The 26,505-nt window shown below is 32.5% G+C and overlaps 1 protein-coding gene across 1 annotated transcript in view; it reads right to left on the reverse strand.

The window, feature by feature from the left end:
* The window catches only part of LOC143246794 (cell adhesion molecule Dscam1-like), an 84,151-nt gene that overhangs the window by 42,099 nt on the left and 15,547 nt on the right, over window positions 1–26,505 (reverse strand). The window contains exons 7-12 of the mRNA XM_076493948.1: window positions 13,364–13,511; window positions 12,362–12,510; window positions 6,327–6,458; window positions 3,742–3,909; window positions 2,940–3,010; window positions 2,592–2,844 (exon numbers count right to left, since the gene is read on the reverse strand). Coding sequence (XP_076350063.1) covers window positions 2,592–2,844; window positions 2,940–3,010; window positions 3,742–3,909; window positions 6,327–6,458; window positions 12,362–12,510; window positions 13,364–13,511 — 921 coding nt within the window. The remainder of the gene's footprint in view (window positions 1–2,591; window positions 2,845–2,939; window positions 3,011–3,741; window positions 3,910–6,326; window positions 6,459–12,361; window positions 12,511–13,363; window positions 13,512–26,505) is intronic.

Here is a 26,505-nt window from a genome sequence, read left to right on the forward strand (position 1 = left end):
AGTGTTGTTGAAGTACTTACCTTCTTTAAAGCTTGTACTGTGACAGTAAAACTATTGTTGAAGTACTTACCTTCTTTAAAGCTTGTACTGTGACAGTAAAACTATTGTTGAAGTACTTACCTTCTTTAAAGCTTGTACTGTGACAGTAACAGTGTTGTTGAAGTACTTACCTTCTTTAAAGCTTGTACTGTGACAGTAACAGTGTTGTTGAAGTACTTACCTTCTTTAAAGCTTGTACTGTGACAGTAACAGTGTTGTTGAAGCTTATCCCATCTTCTCTTCAAGCTTGTACCAGACAGTAACAGTGTTGTTGAAGTACTTATCTCTTTAAAGTTTGTCCTGTAACAGTAATAGTATTGTTGAAGTACTTACCTTCTTTAAAGCTTGTACTGTGACAGTAACAGTGTTGTTGAAGTACTTATCTTCTTTAAAGCCTGTTCCTGTAACAGTAATAGTATTGTTGAAGCACTTACTCTCTTTAAAGCTTTATATCAGACAGTAACAGTGTTGTTGAAGTACTTACCTTCTTTAAAGCTTGTACTGTGACAGTTACAGCATTGTTGAAGCACTTAACCTTCTTTAAAGTTTGTTCCTGTAACAGTAATAGTGTTGTTGAAGCACTCACCTTCTTTAAAGTCTGTACTGTGACAGTAACAGTGTTGTTGAAGCACTTACCCTCTTTAAAGCTTGTACTGTGACAGTAAACCATTGTTGAAGTACTTCACCTTCTTTAAAGCTTGTACTGTGACAGTAACAGTGTTGTTGAAGTACTTATCTTCTTTAAAGCTTGTACTGTGACAGTAACAGTGTTGTTGAAGTACTTACCTTCTTTAAAGCTTGTATTGCAGACAGTAACAGTGTTGTTGAAGTACTTACCTTCTTTCAAGTTTGTACTGTGACAGTAACAGTGTTGTTGAAGTACTTACACCTTCTTTCAAGCTTGTACTGTGACAGTAACAGCATTGTTGAAGCACTTACCTTCTTTAAAGCTTGTACTGTGACAGTAACAGTGTTGTTGAAGTACTTACCTTCTTTAAAGCTTGTACTGTGACAGTAACAGTGTTGTTGAAGTACTTACCTTCTTTAAAGCTTGTACTGTGACAGTAACAGTGTTGTTGAAGTACTTATCTTCTTTAAAGCTTGTATTGTGACAGTAACAGTATTGTTGAAGTACTCACCTTCTTTAAAGCTTGTACTGTGACAGTAACAGTGTTGTTGAAGTACTTATCTTCTTTAAAGCATGTATTGTGACAGTAACAGTATTGTTGAAGTACTTACCTTCTTTAAAGCTTGTATTGTGACAGGAACAGTATTGTTGAGGTACTTACCTTCTTTAAAGCTTGTATTGTGACAGTAACACTATTGTTGAAGTATTTACCTTCTTTAAAGCCTGTACTGTGACAGTAACAGTATTGTGGAAGTACTTACCTTCTTTAATACTTGTACTGTGACAGTAAAACTATTGTTGAAGTACTTACCTTCTTTAAAACTTGTAATGTGACAGTAAAACTATTGTTGAAGTTCTTACCTTCTTTAAAACTTGTACTGTGACAGTAAAACTATTGTTGAAGTACTTACCTTCTTTCAAGCTTGTACTGTGACAGCAACAGTGTTGTTGAAGTACTTACCTTCTTTAAAGCTTGTACTGTGACAGCAACAGTATTGTTGAAGTACTTACCTTCTTTAAAGCTTGTACTGTGACAGCAACAGTATTGTTGAAGTACTTACCTTCTTTAAAGCTTGTATTGTGACAGTAACAGTATTGTTGAAGTACTTACCTTCTTTAAAACTTGTACTGTGACAGTAAAACTATTGTTGAAGTACTTACCTTCTTTAAAACTTGTACTGTGACAGTAAAACTATTGTTGAAGTACTTACCTTGTTTGAAATTTGTACTGTGAAAATATATGTATTGTTGAAGCTGTCTTCCTTGGAACTTGCACTTTGGCAGTAAAAGTATTGTTGAAGTACTCACCTTGTTTTTACCTTGGTATTGTTAATATCAGGAACAATATAACTATCATAGTTCTTAGTATTCTTAATATAATTATCACAGTTCTTTAAACAGGAAACCATTGTACTTGGAAATCTTAGAATTCTTCTGAGTCGATGTTAAGTTACTCATGAAATAATAGTTTCAAACATTTATTCTTAAATCACAATATAAGAATTATGTGTTGTGGGCCAGTGATTATAATGTCTTGCTAGAAACCCAAATATCTGGGACTCGAGACACTCGTCCGAAGAACACGCTCTGATCTTTTAGCCGTGAACGCGTTATAAAAGTTACAGTCAAATCTCTTATTCCGTTTCGAGGAACCTGACAAATAAAGTGGCACAGCTAGTGGTTTTCTCTGTATGCCTGCCTGTGGTAAAGACGTAATTAAAATTAGGGACTGCTGTACTCCATTTCTATTGGCTGAGTTCAGTTTACGTGCGCATAAGTCGACCTTCAAGTTGAAAATTATAATTTTAATTGAAATTCGATTTTTTATTATGATAGATAATTCTGAGTTTGATACTGAGGTTATGTCCTCTGAGAATATCAGAAAACTGAAACCAAAACTTGTATTTCAGTGTATAGAACATACCAGTTTCCAGTGTTGATGCAATGACTTCTTTGGTCATGGGTCCGAAACCTGCTTTATTATAGGCTTGTACCACAACGCTGTAGTTGGTTAGTCTGTCCAGGTTGGTCAGGTACGTGGTGTGCCAGCCATCAGTCTCAGAGGCTGACGTTACAGCAGCGATGTCTCTTATTTGGTACGGCTCATCAGTGCTTGTCTTCCGGAAACCCACGTTGTAACCCTTTATCTGCCCATTCCGCAGAGTTTTATTTACTGGCTGGGAAAGACGAAAATGAACAAAAGCTTCTAGTCGATTTGTCTCGACCTAATTCTCTTTAAGAAAATAAATTTTTTACACGGCTCTGGTCTTACCTTCCACATAACCTTGAGAGACTGAGAACCAGCGGAATAAACGTTCACCTGAGTAGAGACACCAGATGGCGCTACATAAAGGAAAATGAATCACTGAAATATGATTGCTTTCAAACAATGATATATAATTTACAGATTAATTATTATTTAAGCAATAATACTTTATAAATGTGTTATTATTATGTAAACAATGTAAATTTGATTTAACGTGAGTTCTAGGAACATTAAACTCGTATTTTCATCATATTAAGTAAGTTTATGTTTTCACCTGTTACGACATTCATCGTATATAATTAACAAACAAATGGGAAAACCATTTGTTAATGATTAGGATTAAGTGATATAATGATAATATTTGAATTTTTATTCTTATTTGAGTCACGAGCTGTTAGGGTTACGTTAAGCAGCAGACACAGCAGAACAAAAAATATGATAAATCAATAGCTGTAGTGTTATGTTTAGAAATCTTCATGAGTTATGGTTTGTTTGTTGAATTTCGTTCTTAGATATTCCAGGAAAGTGTGTACTTTCTGCTGCCAGTTCTCATGCTACAGTTCATCAACCAATAGTAGGATTGGTTGTCACACTATAACTTCCCATTGGCTAAAAGGGTATTTCGGGAACGGGTTTCGATCCTGCGATCCACAGATTGCAATTCTAACGCCCTCTCCTCCTGAACATGTCAAACCAAGTTGACATGAGCCCTATTAATTATCTTAGTTTAAACGTAAGGGTTTCCCCCTTATGTAATTAATAAACTCTCAATATTTTAAATATCTTTATGTATAGAACTACTATTTACCTTCCTCCAGTGTGGTTACTTCTATCTCGTTACTCGGATCGCTGGGTCCCTGACTATTTTCGGCTAGTATACGAATATTATATGTGGTCACTGGTTGAAGGTTTTGAAGGGAAGTGACACTCTCGACACCAGGGATTATCAGCTGCATCGTTGAGTCCATCCAAAAATCTAAACATTAGAGCAAATTTTACTTTATAGTTTACGAATATCTGTCTAAGAATGTGGAGCATTTTAAATGCTTCGTACAGACATTCTTGGAAAGTTCGATAGAAAAGTAAAAAACAAAACAAAAAAAAACTTATGTTGTCATAAAAACCATACGTCGTAAACGATGTCTTCGAGAGACCTTATTGTCTTATAACACACGAAATTCAATAAATTCCGTGAACATACTTTTAACCAATGATATCAAGATATGATATGAATTGGTTCTATTCTACCAGCTGTGATTTCTCAAACTATTGCTCGGAATATGGATAAATTAATTTAAAAGAAATCGTAACAAACTTTCCACGAGTGGTTTGTTTGTTTGTTTTTGAATTTCGCACAAAGCTACACGAGGACTATCTGCGCTAGCCGTCCCTAATTTAGTAGGTAAAACCAGAGGGAAGACAGCTAGTCATCACCACCCAACGCCAACTCTTGGGCGACTCTTTTACCAACGAATAGTGGGAATGACCGTCACATCATAACGCCCCCACACGACTGAAAGAGCGACCATGTTTGACGTGACGGGGATTCAAACCCGCAACCTTCGGATTACGAGTCGAGTGCCTTAACCACCTTGCCATGCCGGGTCTCCACGAGTGGTAAAGTTGATGCATTACAGCGATAATAGCTGTTCGGCGGTAAATAAACGAAATCGTCACATTTTACCTACATTAGGGGTTTTCTTTGTTTACTTATGATTAAGTAAGTGCAATTATCAGGTATAGAACACCGATTCTTACCCCTGACACACTAGTAGGTGTATGTTTATACACTGCGTTATAAAAACACCACAACTTTATAATACTGCAGTTAACACGAGGCCCCCAGTGACTCAGCTATAAGCCTGAAGACTGATAATGTTAAAACCCAGGATTAGATACCAGTGGTGGACTCATCATCAACAGCCCATTGTGTAGCTTTGGGCTACAAACAACAAACAAAAATCTTTGGAACTATGTGCTAGAAAGCTCAAGAAACTGTTCAATACTGAAAATTGGTACTCATAATGATCACCAGAGGGCGTTACATATGCTGAATATAGCCACTTTTAATGTCAACAGTGATATTCAGCTTTAGGGGACGTAATAGAGAGCTCAACGAATTTGTCCAATACTGAGCGTGACTAACAGTATTTTCACTAGAGGTTGCTACGCGGAATGTAGCCAGTATTCGTGTTGACGATGGTCTGCATCTCTAAGATGACGTAATAGACACCTCAACGAATTTGTCTAAAAATCCATCATTGCTGTACGCTATCAGAAGGCCTACTTTTCTTTTGGCTTTGAGAAACAAAATGTTCGTTTTGTAAATGGAACGTCGTGACGGACTTGACAGACGTGAGGTTCCAACCATATGAAGATACATACAGCATAATTCCGCTTTCCAGTTAACTGGAAAAAGTATTGTAGCATAGTTCTCAACAATGAGTCATTGGCTGTAAAGGTCTGAGAAATGTTAATGGATTGTAAAATAGCTTCTAAGTGTTGTAAAGTTACAGAAAAGTTCAGATATAACATATAACACAGTCAGAAAACTAATATCTTATAAGTCATTCATAACACAATCAAATATTTAATATCATCCAAGTCATTCATAACACAATCAGATAATTAATATCATCCAAGGCATTCATAACACAAATAGATAATTAATATCATCCAAGGCATTCATAACTCAATCAGATAATTCATATCATCCAAGGCATTCATAACACAATCAGATAATTAATATCATCCAAGTCATTCATAACTCAATCAGATAATTAATATCATCCAAGTCATTCATAACACAATCAGATAATTAATATCATCCAAGTCATTCATAACACAATCAGATAATTAATATCATCCAAGTCATTCATAACACAATCAGATAATTAATATCATCCAAGTTATTCATAACACAATCAGATAATTAATATCTTCCAAGTTATTCATAACACAATCAGATAATTAATATCATCCAAGTTATTCATAACACAATCAGATAATTAATATCATCCAAGTCATTCATAACACAATAAGATAATTAATATCATCCAAGTTATTCATAACACAATAAGATAAATAAATTATTTATAACACAAGGAAATCACTACTATCTTACAAGTTGTCATAATACAGTCAGATAAATAATATCTTAAGAACTATTCATAACACAAGCAGCAAAACTTTAACTGATTCAACAACTAACTATAGGAGAGAATAACAATATGCTAGTTCAACAACAAACACTGTCTAGGACAGTCATATTATAAACATAAGTTAGAGTAGATTTGTTACTGGAAGAAGCAATGTCAAGACAACAGATTAACTCTAGAAACGAATTGTAATGAATATTCAATGCACACAGTTATAAACGTATGTTCTCGTTACCTTTATCAACTTTGTACTGCACGAGATGTCGAAGTATTTCACTGTTCCCGCTGAAGCCATTCAACCAATGAACAGTTATAGATCTGCTGGTGACGTTAACAGCTGTTAAGTTCCACGGTGGGTCGGGTGGTTCTGAAAAACAGTTTACTTTAGTCTGAAAACAGTGTTTTTACGGTGTTATCGGTGTTTAGTGTTACCTAGGTTTATAGTAAAAACTGAAAGTAAAGTATTTTAAAATATAACGATTGCTAACAGTTTTAACGTTAACAAAGATTTATAAGAAAACCCAACTGTTAGTTTTACATAGAAGAATTGTTAACAGTTTTATACTAATCTAGGTTATGCAGGTTTATAGCAAATACTGCTATGTAGTTTTGTCTGGAGGATTTGTTAATAGTTTAATACTAATGTAGCTTTAGAGTAAAAACTGTTAAATATGTGGTTTTACACAGAGGAATTGTTAAGAGGTTAATACACGTGTCTCACTACTGTATAACCTTGACATTCTAGTTACTCTAACATAACTAAACACTACACGTGTCTCAATACTGTATAACCTTGACATTCTGGTTACTCTAACATAACTAAACATTACACTTGTCTCAATACTGTATAACCTTCTGTATTCTGGTTACTCTAACATAACTAAACATTACACATGTCTCAATACTGTATAACCTTGACATTCTAGGTACTCTAACATAACTAAACACTACACGTGTCTCACTACTGTATAACCTTGACATTCTAGTTACTCTAACATAACTAAACACTACACGTGTCTCAATACTGTATAACCTTGACATTCTGGTTACTCTAACATAACTAAACATTACACGTGTCTCAATACTGTATAACCTTGACATTCTGGTTACTCTAACATAACTAAACACTACACGTGTCTCACTACTGTATAACCTTGACATTCTGGTTACTCTAACATAACTAAACATTACACGTGTCTCAATACTGTAAAACCTTGACATTCTGGTTACTCTAACATAACTAAACAATACACGTGTCTCAATACTGTATAACCTTGACATTCTAGTTACTCTAACATAACTAAACACTACACGTGTCTCAATACTGTATAACCTTGACATTCTGGTTACTCTAACATAACTAAACATTACACGTGTCTCAATACTGTAAAACCTTGACATTCTGGTTACTCAAACATAACTAAACATTACACGTGTCTCAATACTGTATAACCTTGACATTCTAGTTACTCTAACATAACTAAACACTACACGTGTCTCACTACTGTATAACCTTGACATTCTAGTTACTCTAACATAACTAAACACAACACGTGTCTCAATACTGTATAACCTTGACATTCTGGTTACTCTAACATAACTAAACACTACACGTGTCTCAATACTGTATAACCTTGATATTCTGGTTACTCTAACATAACTAAACACTACACGTGTCTCAATACTGTATAACCTTGACATTCTGGTTACTCTAAAATAACTAAACACAACACGTGTCTCAATACTGTATAACCTTGACATTCTGGTTACTCTAACATAACTAAACACTACACGTGTCTCACTACTGTATAACCTTCACATTCTAGTTACTCTAACATAACTAAACACTACACGTGTCTCACTACTGTATAACCTTCACATTCTAGTTACTCTAACATAACTAAACACTACACGTGTCTCAATACTGTATAACCTTGACATTCTAGTTACTCTAACATAACTAAACATTACACGTGTCTCAATACTGTATAACCTTGACATTCTGGTTACTCTAAAATAACTAAACACAACACGTGTCTCAATACTGTATAACCTTGATATTCTAGGTACTCTAAAATAACTAAACACAACACGTGTCTCACTACTGTATAACCTTGACATTCTGGTTACTCTAACATAACTAAACACAACACGTGTCTCACTACTGTATAACCTTGACATTCTGGTTACTCTAACATAACTAAACACTACACGTGTCTCACTACTGTATAACCTTGACATTCTAGTTACTCTAACATAACTAAACACTACACGTGTCTCAATACTGTATAACCTTGACATTCTGGTTACTCTAACATAACTAAACACTACACGTGTCTCACTACTGTATAACCTTGACATTCTAGGTACTCTATCACAACTAAACATTACACGTGTCTCACTACTGTATAACCTTGACATTCTGGTTACTCTAACATAACTAAACACCACACGTGTCCCACTATTGTATAACCTTGACATTCTAGGTACTCTATCACAACTAAACATTACACGTGTCTCACTACTGTATAACCTTGACATTCTAGTTACTCTAACATAACTAAACACAACACGTGTCTCAATAATGTATAACCTTGATATTCTGGTTACTCTAACATAACTAAACACTACACGTGTCTCAATACTGTATAACCTTGACATTCTGGTTACTCTAAAATAACTAAACACAACACGTGTCTCAATACTGTATAACCTTGACATTCTGGTTACTCTAACATAACTAAACACTACACGTGTCTCACTACTGTATAACCTTGACATTCTAGGTACTCTATCACAACTAAACATTACACGTGTCTCACTACTGTATAACCTTGACATTCTAGTTACTCTAACATAACTAAACACAACACGTGTCTCAATACTGTATAACCTTGACATTCTGGTTACTCTAACATAACTAAACATTACACGTGTCTCTATACTGTATAACCTTGACATTCTGGTTACTCTAACATAACTAAACACTACACGTGTCTCACTACTGTATAACCTTGACATTCTAGGTACTCTAATATAACTAAACACTACACGTGTCTCACTACTGTATAACCTTGACATTCTAGGTACTCTAACATAACTAAACAATACACGTGTCTCACTACTGTATAACCTTGATATTCTGGTTATTCTAACATAACTAAACACTACACGTGTCTCAATACTGTAAAACCTTGACATTCTAGTTACTCTAACATAACTAAACAATACACGTGTCTCACTACTGTATAACCTTGACATTCTGGTTACTCTAACATAACTAAACACTACACGTGTCTCACTACTGTATAACCTTGACATTCTAGGTACTTTATCATAACTGAACACTACACGTGTCTCACTACTGTATAACCTTGACATTCTAGGTACTTTATCATAACTGAACACTACACGCGTCTCACTACTGTATAACCTTGACATTCTGGTTACTCTAACATAACTAAACATTACACGTGTCTCTATACTGTATAACCTTGACATTCTGGTTACTCTAACATAACTAAACACTACACGTGTCTCACTACTGTATAACGTTGACATTCTAGGTACTTTATCATAACTAAACACTACACGTGTCTCACTACTGTATAACGTTGACATTCTAGGTACTTTATCATAACTAAACACTACACGTGACTCACTACTGTATAACCTTGACATTCTAGGTACTCTAATATAACTAAACACTACACGTGTCTCACTACTGTATAACCTTGACATTCTAGGTACTCTAACATAACTAAACAATACACGTGTCTCACTACTGTATAACCTTGACATTCTGGTTACTCTAACATAACTAAACAATACACGTGTCTCAATACTGTATAACCTTCACATTCTGGTTACTCTAACATAACTAAACACTACACGTGTCTCACTACTGTATAACCTTGACATTCTGGTTACTCTAACATAACTAAACATTACACGTGTCTCACTACTGTATAACCTTGACATTCTGGTTATTCTAACATAACTAAACACTACACGTGTCTCAATACTGTAAAACCTTGACATTCTAGTTACTCTAACATAACTAAACAATACACGTGTCTCACTACTGTATAACCTTGACATTCTGGTTACTCTAACATAACTAAACACTACACGTGTCTCACTACTGTATAACCTTGACATTCTAGGTACTCTAACATAACTAAACACTACACGTGTCTCACTACTGTATAACCTTGACATTCTAGGTACTTTATCATAACTGAACACTACACGTGTCTCACTACTGTATAACCTTGACATTCTAGGTACTTTATCATAACTGAACACTACACGCGTCTCACTACTGTATAACCTTGACATTCTAGGTACTTTAACATAACTAAACACTACACGTGTCTCACTACTGTATAACCTTGACATTCTGGTTACTCTAATATAACTAAACACTACACGTGTCTCACTACTGTATAACGTTGACATTCTAGGTACTTTATCATAACTAAACACTACACGTGTCTCACTACTGTATAACCTTGACATTCTAGGTACTCTAATATAACTAAACACTACACGTGTCTCACTACTGTATAACCTTGACATTCTAGGTACTCTAACATAACTAAACAATACACGTGTCTCACTACTGTATAACCTTGACATTCTGGTTACTCTAACATAACTAAACAATACACGTGTCTCACTACTGTATAACCTTGACATTCTAGTTACTCTAACATAATTAAACACTACACGTGTCTCACTACTGTATAACCTTGACATTCTAGTTACTCTAACATAACTAAACGCTACACGTGTCTCACTACTGTATAACCTTGAAATTCTAGGTACTCTAACATAACTAAACAATACACGTGTCTCACTACTGTATAACCTTGACATTCTAGGTATTCTAATATAACTAAACACTACACGTGACTCACTACTGTATAACCTTGACATTCTAGGTACTCTAACATAACTAAACACTACACGTGTCTCACTACTGTATAACCTTGACATTCTAGTTACTCTAACATAACTAAACATTACACGTGTCTCACTACTGTATAACCTTGACATTCTGGTTACTCTAACATAACTAAACACTACACGTGTCTCACTACTGTATAACCTTGACATTCTGGTTACTCTAATATAACTAAACACTACACGTGTCTCACTACTGTATAACGTTGACATTCTAGGTACTTTATCATAACTAAACACTACACGTGTCTCACTACTGTATAACCTTGACATTCTAGGTACTCTAATATAACTAAACACTACACGTGTCTCACTACTGTATAACCTTGACATTCTAGGTACTCTAACATAACTAAACAATACACGTGTCTCACTACTGTATAACCTTGACATTCTGGTTACTCTAACATAACTAAACAATACACGTGTCTCACTACTGTATAACCTTGACATTCTAGTTACTCTAACATAATTAAACACTACACGTGTCTCACTACTGTATAACCTTGACATTCTAGTTACTCTAACATAACTAAACGCTACACGTGTCTCACTACTGTATAACCTTGAAATTCTAGGTACTCTAACATAACTAAACAATACACGTGTCTCACTACTGTATAACCTTGACATTCTAGGTATTCTAATATAACTAAACACTACACGTGACTCACTACTGTATAACCTTGACATTCTAGGTACTCTAACATAACTAAACACTACACGTGTCTCACTACTGTATAACCTTGACATTCTAGTTACTCTAACATAACTAAACATTACACGTGTCTCACTACTGTATAACCTTGACATTCTGGTTACTCTAACATAACTAAACACTACACGTGTCTCACTACTGTATAACCTTGACATTCTAGGTACTCTAACATAACTAAACACTACACGTGTCTCACTACTGTATAACCTTGACATTCTAGTTACTCTAACATAACTAAACATTAATCGTGTCTCACTACTGTATAACCTTGACATTCTGGTTACTCTAACATAACTAAACACTACACGTGTCTCACTACTGTATAACCTTGACATTCTAGGTACTTTATCATAACTGAACACTACACGTCTATCACTCCTGTATAATTCTAATTAATTTTTACAAAACTCCCACACATGATCAAACTATTTCCCACAGTAACTGATAACGTGTAAAATGTAATCATGTGATTTCTGTATAAAGTTCCTTTTTTTTTTAACCCTAGTTAAAGAGTGGTGTATTTTTTTATTAACCTAAATCAACGGACACAAACAAAACCGTGAAGCACCTATGTTTTAGCCTACCTTGTACAATTAGCTGAATGTTCATCTCGTCTTTTCCAAAACTGTTGGTTACGATACAGGTGTAGAGATGAGAGTCATCTCTGGACGACTTCAGGATGGTTAATGTTGACGTTTTACTTTTATCACCATCCGTTTCTCTGATTACAAACCTGTTTTGGAAAGTGAAGTTTACTGTAAGCTTTTTCCACATTCTTATTTTAGACAAAAAGTTTTTAAACCTTTGCACACACCTGAAAAGTCTCAAGATTAGCAAATCTGATAAAGATATATTTCAAGGATACAATTACAACATTTGGAAGTGAAAGTTAAATTACACTAGTGATAAGGTAATATTGTAACATATTGTTTTGTGTGGGGTCCTTATTACAACATACATGTTAAACTCACACAGAGATTCTTACAGATGTTGATGTAATACTGTTTAAATATCTGAGTAGTTCAGACTTTTAAAGTAATCCGAATAGAACTTGTTGTGATTCTGTAGAGACCTCAGTAGTTATTTAGGTCTTAAAACCAAGAATGTTCCTGCTGTGACAACGTAAAGACAACAGAGATGTTGTCACTATGTTTCACGTTAAAACCTAACTCCTAACACTTGATACAAAAAACTAACCATGTAATAACATTTCTCAGAAATACAATACTAAATATGGAGCGACCAACTATCTTTTCTCAACTATCTCATGCGAAGATCATACAAAATAAAGATTACCTGATTTAATGTATGATCATATAGAAAATGAAAATAGATTATTATAGATGTTTACATTTTAGAAGATTGTCTTATTTTATACCTTGCATTGTAAGAATGGCCGTACAGAGTACGTAGGTAATCGAAATACATACTGTTTAATACGACCAGCTTTAATGTAGTTTATACTTCTGGATTTTTTTTTATGTGTGTGAGATACTAGAACATTAATGTACCAGTCTCATAGTAACACTTATGTAAGTGACACTTTCTTTTCTTAAAGAAAGAAATGAGTTAAATTAACTACGCACCGTCCGTATTTGTAATTCTTTACGTATTGATTTCCTTTCTTCCAAACAATATTCATTGGTTGTTCACCTCTTGATAAGCAGGTTAACTGTGTATCTTGACCCTTCAAAGTAGTCTCACTTTTATATGGCAGGTCAAATCGAGGTAGAGCTGGAGATAAAACAGTATAAGGCTAACTTTAATCTCACAACACTGACTTGTCTTTTATTTCACTGCACAACAAAGTTTTTGCTTCTTGAACACTGTTGGGTGTTACTCTACATATATAGATGCTGATCACGAAAATCATATCCAAATTTGCCCATCACGTACCGTTTCATTGAAATTTTCAGTTTTGCTACAATGGAAAAACGATATCAGAGCAACTGGAATTCTCAATGCTTGCTGACTATTGTGGACACTGCAACGTGATGCACCGGACACTGAATACAAACGAAAGTCAGGAGCAAAACTCTTTTAATTATGTTGAACTTAACAGCATATTAGAAACATAATGGCAATTAAATATGTTTTTGCCGGTAAACAGTAAACTGTCTATTTCTCAGAGTTCCTACGTGATGAAGCAAAACCAAAACTATATTTGTGCATACCCACCAGGAACCTGTCACAATCAGCAAAAACTTTTCAGGAAGCAAAACTTTTCAAAAAAATTGTTGTGCAGTGATTCCAGACGTTGATTAAAGTTCTAATAGCCAATCAAAAACTTTTGGCTTAGAAATTATCAATACTGACTGCAAGTCATCTGGTGATAGAAAACCACTCTACAATTTACATCTTATGGTAACGAACCAAGAGGCAAAACACCTAACTTGAAAAAAACAGGGTACATGTGGAATATTACATCACAATAAAACTAGTAACAGTTCATGAGCCATCAATAAATCACAGGATATATCAGACCACAATAAAACTAGTAACAATACATAACCTATCAATAAACCACAAATGATATCAGACCACAATAAAACTAGTAACTATAAATTACTTATCAATAAATCACAGGTGATATCAGACAACAATAAAACCAGTGACAGTTCATGAACCATCAATAAATCGCAGGAGATATCAAATCACAATAAAACTAGTAAATATACATGACCTATCAATAAATCACAGGATACACTAGACCACAATAAAACTAGTAAATATACATTACTTATCAATAAATCATAAGTGATATCAGACCACAATAAAACTAGTGACAGTTCATGACCCATCAATAAATCACAGGTGATATCAGACCACAATAAATCTAGTAACTATACACGACCCATCAATAAATCAGAGATGATATCAGACCACAATAAAAATAAAGACAGTTCATGACCCATCAATAAATCACAGGTGATATCAGACCACAATAAATCTAGTAACTATACACGATTCATCAATAAATCAGAGATGATATCAGACCACAATAAAACTAGTAACTATACATGACCAAGGAATAAATCACAGATGATATCAGCTCACAATAAAACAAATAACTACACATGACCTATCAATAAATCAGAGATGATATCAGACCACAATAAAACTAGTGACAGTTCATGACCTATTAATAAATGACAGGTGATATCATACCACAATAAAACTAGTAAAAATACATTACTTATTAATAAATCACAGGTGATATCAGACCACAATAAAACTAGTAACTATACATGACCTATCAATAAATCACAGGATATATGAGACCACAATAAAACTAGTAACTATACATGATCTATCAATAAATCATTAGTCATATCAGACCACAATAAAACTAGTAACTATACTTGACCTATCAATAAATCACAGGATATATCAGAACACAATAAAACTGGTTACAATACATGTCTTATCAATAAATCACAGGTGATATCAGACCACAATAAAACCAGTAACAATACATTATTTATCAATAAATCCCAGGAGTTATCAAACCACAATAAAACTAGTAACTATACATTACTTATCAATAAATCACAGGAGATATCAGACCACAATAAAACTAGTAACTATACATGATCCATCAATAAATCACAGATGATACCACTCCACAATAAAACTAGTAACTATACATGACCCATCAATAAATCACAGATGATATCAGACCACAATAAAACTAGTAACAATACATGACCTCTCAATGAATCACAGGTGGTATCATATCACACTAAACTAGTAACAATACACAACCTATCAATAAATGACAGGTGATATCAGACCACAATAAAACTAGTAACAATACATTACTTACCAATAAATCACAGGTGATATCAGACCACAATAAAACTAGTAACAACACATGACCAACAATAAATCACAGGTGATATCAGACCACAATAAATCTAGTAATTATACACGACCCATCAATAAATCAGAGATGATATCACACCACAATAAAACTAGTAACTATACATGACCAAGGAATAAATCACAGATGATATCAGCTCACAATAAAACAAGTAACTACACATGACCTATCAATAAATCAGAGATGATATCAGACCACAATAAAACTAGTGACAGTTCATGACCTATTAATAAATCACAGGATATATGAGACCACAATAAAACTAGTAACTATACATGACCTATCAATAAATCATTAGTCATATCAGACCACAATAAAACTAGTAACTATACTTGACCTATCAATAAATCACAGGATATATCAGAACACAATAAAACTGGTTACAATACATGTCTTATCAATAAATCACAGGTGATATCAGACCACAATAAAATCAGTAACAATACATTATTTATCAATAAATCACAGGTGATATCAAACGACAATAAAACAAGTAAAATACATTACTTATCAATAAATCCCAGGAGTTATCAAACCACAATAAAACTAGTAACAATACATTACTTATCAATAAATCACAGGAGATATCACACCACAATAAAACCAGTGACAGTTCATGACCCATCAATAAATCGCAGGCGATATCAGATCACAATAAAACTAGTAACTATACATCACCCATCAATAAATCACAGATGATACCACTCCACAATAAAACTAGTAACTATACATGACCCATCAATAAATCACAGATGATACCACACCACAATAAAACTAGTAACAATACATGACCTATCAATAAATCACAGGTGATATCAGACCACAATAAAACTAGTAACAACACATGACCAACAATAAATCACAGGTGATATCAGACCACAATAAAACTAGTAACAATACATTACTTATCAATAGATTACAGGAGATATCAGACCACAATAAAACTAGTAACTATACATGACCCATCAATAAATCACAGATGATATCAGATCACAATATAACAAGTAACTATACATGACCTATCAATAAATCACAGGTGATATCAGACCACAATAAAACTAGTGACAGTTCATGACCTATTAATAAATCACAGGAGATATCAGACCACAATAAAACTAGTAACTATACATTACTTATCAATAAATCACAGGTGACATCAGACAAAAATAAAACTAGTGACAGTTCATGACCCATCAATAAATCGCAACAGATATCAAATCACAATAAAACTAGTAACTATACATTACCTATCAATACATCACAGGATATAGTAGACCACAATAAAACTAGTAACTATACATGACCTATCAATAAATCACAGGTGATATCAGACCACAATGAAACCAGTGACAGTTAATGACCTATTAATAAATCACAGGAGATATCAGACCACAACAAAACTAGTAACTATACATTACTTTTCAATAAATCACAAGTGATATCAGACCACAATAAAACTAGTAACTATACATGACCCATCAATAAATCACAGATGATATCAGACCACAATAAAACTAGTAACAATACATGTCCTATCAATAAATCACAAGTGATATCAGACCATAATAAAACCAGTAACAATACATGACCTGTCAATAAATCCCATGTGATATAAGATCACAATAAAACGAGTAACAATACATGACCTTACAATAAATCATAGGTGATATCAGACCACAATAAAACTAGTAACAATACATTACTTATCAATAAATCACAGGAAATATAAGATCACAATAAAACTTGTAACAATACATGACCTATCAATAAATCACAGGTTATATTAGACCACAATAAAACTAGTAACAATACATTACTTATCAATAAATTCAGGAGATATCAGACCACAATAAAACTAGTAACTATACATGACCTATTAATAAATCACAGGATATATCAGACCACATAAAACTATTAACTATACATTACTTATCAATAAATCACAGGTGACATCAGACAACAATAAAACTAGTGACAGTTCATGACCCATCAATAAATCGCAAAAGATATCAAATCACAATAAAACTAGTAACTATACATTACCTATCAATAAATCACAGGATATACTAGACCACAATAAAACTAGTAACTATACATGACCTATCAATAAATCACAAGTGATATCAGACCATAATAAAACCAGTGACAGTTAATGACCTATTAATAAATCACAGGAGATATCAGACCACAACAAAACTGGTAACTATACATTACTTTTCAATAAATCACAAGTGATATCAGACCACAATAAAACTAGTAACTATACATGACCCATCAATAAATCAGAGATGATATCATACCACAATAAAAGTAGTAACAATACATGACCTATCAATAAATCACAGGTGATATCACACCACAATAAAACTAGTAACAATACATGAACTATCAATAAATCACAGGTGATATCAGACCACAATAAAACTAGCAACAATACATAACCTATCAATAAATCACAGGTGATATCATACCACAATAAAAGTAGTAACAATACATGACCTATCAATAAATCACAGGTGATATCACACCACAATAAAACTAGTAACAATACATGAACTATCAATAAATCACAGGTGATATCAGACCACAATAAAACTAGCAACAATACATGACCTATCAATAAATCACAGGTGATATCACACCACAATAAAACTAGTAACAATACATGACCTATCAATAAATCACAGGTGATATCAGACCACAATAAAACTAGTAACAATACATTACTTATCAATAAATCACAGGAGATATCACACCACGATAAAAGTAGTAACAATACATGACCTATCAATAAATCACAGGTGATATCAGACCACAATAAAACTAGTAACAATACATGTTCTATCAATAAATCACAGGTGATATCAGACCACAATAAAACTAGTAACAATACATTACTTATCAATAAATCACAGGAGATATCACACCACAATAAAAGTAGTAACAATACATGACCTATCAATAAATCACAGGTGATATCAGACCACAATGAAACCAGTGACAGTTAATGACCTATTAATAAATCACAGGAGATATCAGACCACAACAAAACTAGTAACTATACATTACTTTTCAATAAATCACAAGTGATATCACACCTCAATAAAACTAGTAACTATACATGACCCATCAATAAATCACAGATAATATCAGACCACAATAACACTAGTAACAATACATGTCCTATCAATAAATCACAAGTGATATCAGACCATAATAAAACCAGTAACAATACATGACCTGTCAATAAATCCCTTGTGATATAAGATCACAATAAAACGAGTAACAATACATGACCTTACAATAAATCATAGGTGATATCAGACCACAATAAAACTAGTAACAATACATTACTTATCAATAAATGACAGGAAATATAAGATCACAATAAAACTTGTAACAATACATGACCTATCAATAAATCACAGGTGACATTAGACAACAATAAAACTAGTAACAATACATTACTTATCAATAAATTCAGGAGATATCAGACCACAATAAAACTAGTAACTATACATGACCTATTAATAAATCACAGGAGATATCAGACCACATAAAACTATAAACTATACATTACTTATCAATAAATCACAGGTGACATCAGACAACAATAAAACTAGTGACAGTTCATGACCCATCAATAAATCGCAAAAGATATCAAATCACAATAAAACTAGTAACTATACATTACCTATCAATAAATCACAGGATATACTAGACCACAATAAAACTAGTAACTATACGTGACCTATCAATAAATCACAGGTGCTATCAGACCACAATAAAACTAGTAACTATGCATGACCCATCAATAAATCACAGATGATATCAGACCACAATAAAACTAGTAACAATACATGTCCTATCAATAAATCACAAGTGATATCAGACCATAATAAAACCAGTAACAATACATGACCTGTCAATAAATCCCATGTGATATAAGATCACAACAAAAAAGAGTAACAATACATGACCTTACAATAAATCATAGGTGATATCAGACCACAATAAAACTAGTAACAATACATTACTTATCAATAAATCACAGGAAATATAAGATCACAATAAAACTTGTAACAATACATGACCTATCAATAAATCACAGGTGATATTAGACCACAATAAAACTAGTAACAGTACATTACTTATCAATAAATTCAGGAGATATCAGACCACAATAAAACTAGTAACTATACATGACCCATCAATAAATCACAATATAACAAGTAACTATACATGACCTATTAATAAATCACAGGAGATATCAGACCACAATAAAACTAGTAACTATACATTACTTATCAATAAATCACAGGTGACATCAGACGACAAAAAAACTAGTGACAGTTCATGACCCATCAATAAATTGCAAAAGATATCAAATCACAATAAAACTAGTAACTATACATGACCTATCAATAAATCACAGGTGATATCAGACCACAATGAAACCAGTGACAGTTAATGACCTATTAATAAATCACAGGAGATATCAGACCACAACAAAACTAGTAACTATACATTACTTTTCAATAAATCACAAGTGATATGAGACCACAATAAAACTAGTAACTATACATGACCCATCAATAAATCACAGATGATATCAGATCACAATAAAACTAGTTACTATACATGGCCTATAAATAAATTACAGGATATACTAAACCAGAATAAAACTAGTAACTATACATTACTTATCAATAAATCACAGGTGATATCAGACAACAATAAAACTAGTAACAATACATAACCTATCAATAAATCACAGGTGATATCAGACCACAATAAAACTAGTAACAATACATGACCTGTCAATAAATCCCATGTGATATAAGATCACAATAAAACGAGTAACAATACATGACCTTACAATAAATCATAGGTGATATCAGACCACAATAAAACTTGTAACAATACATTACTTATCAATAAATCACAGGAAATATGAGATCACAATAAAACTTGTAACAATACATGACCTATCAATAAATCACAGGTGACATTAGACAACAATAAAACTAGTAACAATACATTACTTATCAATAAATTCAGGAGATATCAGACCACAATAAAACTAGTAACTATACATGACCTATTAATAAATCACAGGTGATATCAGACCACAATAAAACTAGTAACAATACATTACTTATCAATAAATCACAGGAGATATCACACCACAATAAAAGTAGTAACAATACATGACCTATCAATAAATCACAGGTGATATCAGACCACAATGAAACCAGTGACAGTTAATGACCTATTAATAAATCACAGGAGATATCAGACCACAACAAAACTAGTAACTATACATTACTTTTCAATAAATCACAAGTGATATCACACCTCAATAAAACTAGTAACTATACATGACCCATCAATAAATCACAGATAATATCAGACCACAATAACACTAGTAACAATACATGTCCTATCAATAAATCACAAGTGATATCAGACCATAATAAAACCAGTAACAATACATGACCTGTCAATAAATCCCTTGTGATATAAGATCACAATAAAACGAGTAACAATACATGACCTTACAATAAATCATAGGTGATATCAGACCACAATAAAACTAGTAACAATACATTACTTATCAATAAATGACAGGAAATATAAGATCACAATAAAACTTGTAACAATACATGACCTATCAATAAATCACAGGTGACATTAGACAACAATAAAACTAGTAACAATACATTACTTATCAATAAATTCAGGAGATATCAGACCACAATAAAACTAGTAACTATACATGACCTATTAATAAATCACAGGAGATATCAGACCACATAAAACTATAAACTATACATTACTTATCAATAAATCACAGGTGACATCAGACAACAATAAAACTAGTGACAGTTCATGACCCATCAATAAATCGCAAAAGATATCAAATCACAATAAAACTAGTAACTATACATTACCTATCAATAAATCACAGGATATACTAGACCACAATAAAACTAGTAACTATACGTGACCTATCAATAAATCACAGGTGCTATCAGACCACAATAAAACTAGTAACTATGCATGACCCATCAATAAATCACAGATGATATCAGACCACAATAAAACTAGTAACAATACATGTCCTATCAATAAATCACAAGTGATATCAGACCATAATAAAACCAGTAACAATACATGACCTGTCAATAAATCCCATGTGATATAAGATCACAATAAAAAGAGTAACAATACATGACCTTACAATAAATCATAGGTGATATCAGACCACAATAAAACTAGTAACAATACATTACTTATCAATAAATCACAGGAAATATAAGATCACAATAAAACTTGTAACAATACATGACCTATCAATAAATCACAGGTGATATTAGACCACAATAAAACTAGTAACAGTACATTACTTATCAATAAATTCAGGAGATATCAGACCACAATAAAACTAGTAACTATACATGACCCATCAATAAATCACAATATAACAAGTAACTATACATGACCTATTAATAAATCACAGGAGATATCAGACCACAATAAAACTAGTAACTATACATTACTTATCAATAAATCACAGGTGACATCAGACGACAAAAAAACTAGTGACAGTTCATGACCCATCAATAAATTGCAAAAGATATCAAATCACAATAAAACTAGTAACTATACATGACCTATCAATAAATCACAGGTGATATCAGACCACAATGAAACCAGTGACAGTTAATGACCTATTAATAAATCACAGGAGATATCAGACCACAACAAAACTAGTAACTATACATTACTTTTCAATAAATCACAAGTGATATGAGACCACAATAAAACTAGTAACTATACATGACCCATCAATAAATCACAGATGATATCAGATCACAATAAAACTAGTTACTATACATGGCCTATAAATAAATTACAGGATATACTAAACCAGAATAAAACTAGTAACTATACATTACTTATCAATAAATCACAGGTGATATCAGACAACAATAAAACTAGTAACAATACATAACCTATCAATAAATCACAGGTGATATCAGACCACAATAAAACTAGTAACAATACATGACCTGTCAATAAATCCCATGTGATATAAGATCACAATAAAACGAGTAACAATACATGACCTTACAATAAATCATAGGTGATATCAGACCACAATAAAACTTGTAACAATACATTACTTATCAATAAATCACAGGAAATATGAGATCACAATAAAACTTGTAACAATACATGACCTATCAATAAATCACAGGTGATATTAGACCACAATAAAACTAGTAACAATACATTACTTATCAATAAATCCCATGTGATATCAGACCACAATAAAACTTGTAACAATACATTACTTATCAATAAATCACAGGAAATATGAGATCACAATAAAACTTGTAACAATACATGACCTATCAATAAATCACAGGTGATATTAGACCACAATAAAACTAGTAACAATACATTACTTATCAATAAATCACAGTTGATATCAGACCACATGAAAACTAGTAACAATACATGACATCTCAATAAATCACAGGTGATATCAGACCACAATAAAACTAGTAACAATTCATAACCTATCAATAAATCACAGGTGATATCAGACCACAATAAAACTAGTAACAATACATAACCAATCAATAAACCACAGGTGATGTCAGACCACAATAAAACTAGTAACAATACATAACCAATCAATAAACCACAGGTGATGTCAGACCACAATAAAACTAGTAACAATACATAACCAATCAATAAACCACAGGTGATATCAGACCACAATAAAACTAGTAACAATACATAACCAATCAATAAACCACAGGTGATGTCAGACCACAAAAAACTAGTAACAATACATGACCTATCAATAAATCACAGGTGATATCAGACCACAATAAAACTAGTAACAATACATGACCGAACAAATCACAGGTGATATCAGACCACAATAAAACTAGTAACAATACATTACTTATCAATAAATCACAGGAGATATCACACCACAATAAAAGTAGTAACAATACATGACCTATCAATAAATCACAGGTGATATCAGACCACAATAAAAGTAGTAACAATACATGACCTATCAATAAATCACAGGTGATATCAGACCACAATAAAACTAGTAACAATACATGAACTATCAATAAATCCCATGTGATATAAGATCACAATAAAACGAGTAACAATACATGACCTTACAATAAATCATAGGTGATATCAGACCACAATAAAACTTGTAACAATACATTACTTATCAATAAATCACAGGAAATATGAGATCACAATAAAACTTGTAACAATACATGACCTATCAATAAATCACAGGTGATATTAGACCACAATAAAACTAGTAACAATACATTACTTATCAATAAATCCCATGTGATATCAGACCACAATAAAACTTGTAACAATACATTACTTATCAATAAATCACAGGAAATATGAGATCACAATAAAACTTGTAACAATACATGACCTATCAATAAATCACAGGTGATATTAGACCACAATAAAACTAGTAACAATACATTACTTATCAATAAATCACAGTTGATATCAGACCACATGAAAACTAGTAACAATACATGACATCTCAATAAATCACAGGTGATATCAGACCACAATAAAACTAGTAACAATTCATAACCTATCAATAAATCACAGGTGATATCAGACCACAATAAAACTAGTAACAATACATAACCAATCAATAAACCACAGGTGATGTCAGACCACAATAAAACTAGTAACAATACATAACCAATCAATAAACCACAGGTGATGTCAGACCACAATAAAACTAGTAACAATACATAACCAATCAATAAACCACAGGTGATATCAGACCACAATAAAACTAGTAACAATACATAACCAATCAATAAACCACAGGTGATGTCAGACCACAAAAAACTAGTAACAATACATGACCTATCAATAAATCACAGGTGATATCAGACCACAATAAAACTAGTAACAATACATGACCGAACAAATCACAGGTGATATCAGACCACAATAAAACTAGTAACAATACATTACTTATCAATAAATCACAGGAGATATCACACCACAATAAAAGTAGTAACAATACATGACCTATCAATAAATCACAGGTGATATCAGACCACAATAAAAGTAGTAACAATACATGACCTATCAATAAATCACAGGTGATATCAGACCACAATAAAACTAGTAACAATACATGAACTATCAATAAATCACAGGTGATATCAGACCACAATAAAACTAGTAACAATACATAACCTATCAATAAATCACAGGTGATATCAGACCACAATAAAACTAGTAACAATACAAAACCTATCAATAAACCACAGGTGATATCAGACCACAATAAAACTAGTAACAATACATGACCTATCAATAAATCACAAGTGATATCAGACCACAATAAAACTAGTAACAATACATGACCTATCAATAAATCACAAGTGATATCAGACCACAATAAAACTAGTAACAATACATGACCTATCAATAAATCACAGGTGATATCAGACCACAATAAAACTAGTAACAATACATTACTTATCAATAAATCACAGGAGATATCACACCACAAAAAAAGTAGTAACAATACATGACCTTTAAATAAATCACAGGTGATATCAGACCACAATAAAACTAGTAACAATACATAACCAATCAATAAACCACAGGTGATGTCAGACCACAATAAAACTAGTAACAATACATAACCAATCAATAAACCACAGGTGATGTCAGACCACAATAAAACTAGTAACAATACATAACCAATCAATAAACCACAGGTGATATCAGACCACAATAAAACTAGTAACAATACATAACCAATCAATAAACCACAGGTGATGTCAGACCACAATAAAACTAGTAACAATACATGACCTATCAATAAATCATAGGTGATATCAGACCACAATAAAACTAGTAACAATACATGACCGAACAAATCACAGGTGATATCAGACCACAATAAAACTAGTAACAATACATTACTTATCAATAAATCACAGGAGATATCACACCACAATAAAAGTAGTAACAATACATGACCTATCAATAAATCACAGGTGATATCAGACCACAATAAAAGTAGTAACAATACATGACCTATCAATAAATCACAGGTGATATCAGACCACAATAAAACTAGTAACAATACATGAACTATCAATAAATCACAGGTGATATCAGACCACAATAAAACTAGTAACAATACATAACCTATCAATAAATCACAGGTGATATCAGACCACAATAAAACTAGTAACAATACAAAACCTATCAATAAACCACAGGTGATATCAGACCACAATAAAACTAGTAACAATACATGACCTATCAATAAATCACAAGTGATATCAGACCACAATAAAACTAGTAACAATACATGACCTATCAATAAATCACAAGTGATATCAGACCACAATAAAACTAGTAACAATACATGACCTATCAATAAATCACAGGTGATATCAGACCACAATAAAACTAGTAACAATACATTACTTATCAATAAATCACAGGAGATATCACACCACAATAAAAGTAGTAACAATACATGACCTTTAAATAAATCACAGGTGATATCAGACCACAATAAAACTAGTAACAATACATAACCTATCAATAAATCACAGGTGATATCAGACCACAATAAAACTAGTAACAATACATTACTTATCAATAAATCACAGGAGATATCACACCACAATAAAAGTAGTAACAATACATGACCTTTAAATAAATCACAGGTGATATCAGACCACAATAAAACTAGTAACAATACATAACCTATCAATAAATCACAGG

The sequence above is a fragment of the Tachypleus tridentatus genome, chromosome 3 (assembly GCF_004210375.1).
Source record: "Tachypleus tridentatus isolate NWPU-2018 chromosome 3, ASM421037v1, whole genome shotgun sequence".
NCBI classification, from domain to species: Eukaryota; Metazoa; Arthropoda; class Merostomata; order Xiphosura; family Limulidae; genus Tachypleus; species Tachypleus tridentatus.